This window comes from Pinus tabuliformis, chromosome J (assembly GCF_031772625.1).
Source record: "Pinus tabuliformis cultivar Carrire ecotype Pingquan chromosome J, CPIR1, whole genome shotgun sequence".
Lineage (NCBI taxonomy): Eukaryota > Viridiplantae > Streptophyta > Pinopsida > Pinales > Pinaceae > Pinus > Pinus tabuliformis.
The window spans coordinates 530,538,048-530,540,700 of NC_142295.1; the positions used below are offsets into that span (position 1 = coordinate 530,538,048).

The 2,653-nt window shown below is 36.4% G+C and overlaps 1 protein-coding gene across 1 annotated transcript; it reads left to right on the forward strand.

Moving 5' to 3' along the window:
• The first annotated feature begins 275 nt into the window (after positions 1-275).
• Positions 276-1,382, forward strand: LOC149228089 (uncharacterized). Its single transcript, XM_089375634.1, has one exon. It carries the CDS (start codon positions 407-409, stop codon positions 1,091-1,093), a length of 687 nt encoding a protein of 228 aa, XP_089231760.1. The 5' UTR covers positions 276-406; the 3' UTR covers positions 1,094-1,382.
• Positions 1,383-2,653: the final 1,271 nt, after the last annotated feature.

Sequence of the window (2,653 nt, forward strand, 5' to 3'; positions counted from 1 at the left end):
TATAAGGACAATTGCTCGTTCATTTTTAACCAGTTCAACAACAAAATAGATTAAAAAATATTCCAACTTCACCCCTTTTAGGCCAGCGATATTTTCGCAGATATACATAATAAATCTAACCATTCCATATCCAAATCCATCAAAGTTGAGCAATTATTATATTTGCAGACCATGGGAGCCCACTGCCCTCAATTTTCTCTCTGCACATTGACTAACCACGACTTTGGGGTGATCATGTATTTTCCTCTCTCTTTCCCTGTTCCATCACCATGTTGACTGAGCTTGACTTTGTACTCTCATGGATTTTCCTTTTTCCTTCGGTTTCACATTGGCATCCACTATGAGAAATTGCTATAAATCCCAATCCATAGGGGAAGGAGGTGGCGCTCTTGGAGCAGAGTAATCAATGGCAAAAGCCCAGAATTCTGAGGAGAAAAAAATACGCCACTGGATTTCTACATGTAATCCAGGCATAGGCATTCATATGTTTGTGCCCATGATGTTGGTCTCATTGGCTCTCATCATCAGGCAGTGGCAAGCTGTAAGGGAGGTTCTGCTAACTTCCATTCCTATATGTTGTTTCACCCAAGTTGAACTTCAGCGTCTTGATTCAGTCTTCTGGTTGATTTTGTGTAATATCATCATCGTTCTTCTCTCCATCCAATCGGGATTGTTCTGTGTAACTTGCGGTACTGACCAATATGGAGATTCAAGTTCATTTGTGCAGGAAATTGAAACCTGGCCAAAGCAGCAGAACGCTTTGGAGGGGACTGGTACGGAAAGCAGAGAAGCTCTTGGAAAAAACGAATGGGTCAATTCCATTTCCATGAGTCTTACTGTTACACAACCTGAGCAGAAACAACCATCTGTTAAGCGCAGCCGCAACCGCAGCCGCGTTAATGGTATGACACAGGACAAACGCCAAGACGATTCTGACATGAAAAATTCGATGTTCCGGGATCAGGCTTTTGTGGAATCTGAACTAATGGTGATAGTGGATGGGAGCAGTGATGAATTGAGGCAGAGATGCGATGATTTCATTGCTCAATTCCGTAACCAAATACATTTTCAGAATAGCGGAACAATGGGATAGGTGTATCTTGTTAGCCTGACTGTAATTCGATTGTAGATTTGGGTTTTCTCGTCCACACAAAAAATCAACCGTTGAAATCGCAAATAGGACTTCCGAATCTACAATCCAAAGAATGGAATCTTGTAATTACAATAATGGGCTACTTTGAGGTTTGAACTTTGAGTTGGGAATCCTGAAATCTTGTAATTATAATTATAAAAGTTTGGACTCTCTGTATTTTTCATCAGTTTCAGTGAATATGTTTATCTCATACCAACTAAAAATATTCATAGCTGTAAAATTTCCGAGACTTTCTCTTCGTCTCTTTGGGATCTTCTGGTTGTTCTCTGTTTTATTGTTTTGCCTATATAATAGAGTGAACCAGTTGTGAAATTTTACAATAGTACTAATTTTTAAGTCTATAAGTTAATAGCAAATCAAGCTCAAAAATTTGCAGTTCTATTTAACTTATTGTTTAGTTCTTTTTAAACGGGTGTTATAAGTAAATATTTTCATTTAATCTTTGAGTTGAGAATCTTGAAATCTTGTAATTATAATTATACAAGTTTTGACCTTCTGTGTTTTTTTCAGTTTCAGTGGAATATGTTTATCTCATACCAACTAAAAATAATATTCATAGCTGTAAAATTTCAGAGACTTCCTCTTCGTCTCTTTTAGATCTTCTGGTTGTTCTCTGTTTTATTGTTTTGCTTATATAATAGAGTGAACCAGTTGTGAAATTTTACAATAGCACTAATTTTTAAAGTCTATAAGTTACCTAACAAATCAGGCTCAAAAATTTGCAGTTCTTTTTAAACCGATGTTATAAGTCAATCTTTTCATTTATTCCCAGTGGTAAGCTCCACAGTAATACTCTATTTGTTTGAAACTAGATGCTGAATAAAACTAGATTCTGGATATCAAAATAAGCATCCCATGATTGCCTCCCGTTACCCAATCCATATAGCCAGAAAAAGATCAGAATCAGTTTGTTAGTCAGGGTTAACTTGATTTGCATGGTATCCCTGTGGCTGACTCCTGTCCCAGAAAAAGATCAGGATCAATTTGTTACTGAGAGTTAACTCCATTGGCCATGGTATCCCTGTAGGTGACTCCTGTCTAATGGCTTGAGCTCAGTTCAATGAGGTATAAATATTTATTTATTAGGTTACGGTTTAGTGGTTGAAACAGGGCATGCAAAGTGTTCAGGTTCAAAGTTCCCTGTTTCTATTCCCCACTAGGTTTTTTCCAGTAATCTTCTACTTTTAGCTGGTGTTTATTGGTGTCCTTCCGTTATCAAATGGACGTGTTTGATATTTTTTATCTATCAAAAAAACCCCGTTCGTCCGTCATCAAAAGACTGAAAAAGCCCCTTTCAGTCGTTTACCTCAGACAATGATCGAAGTAGATATAAGTGAATATTTACTTACTGGATCGACTCAAAGTACAATTATTCATTTTTGGTATAAAATAAAATTATAGTTTTTCGTTTTTTAATTTTTAAGGTTATTTTGAGGCTCCAAATGACATGTTTTTAAAGTTATAGGGAAAGACAAAAAAGTAAGTCGAAATATATAATTA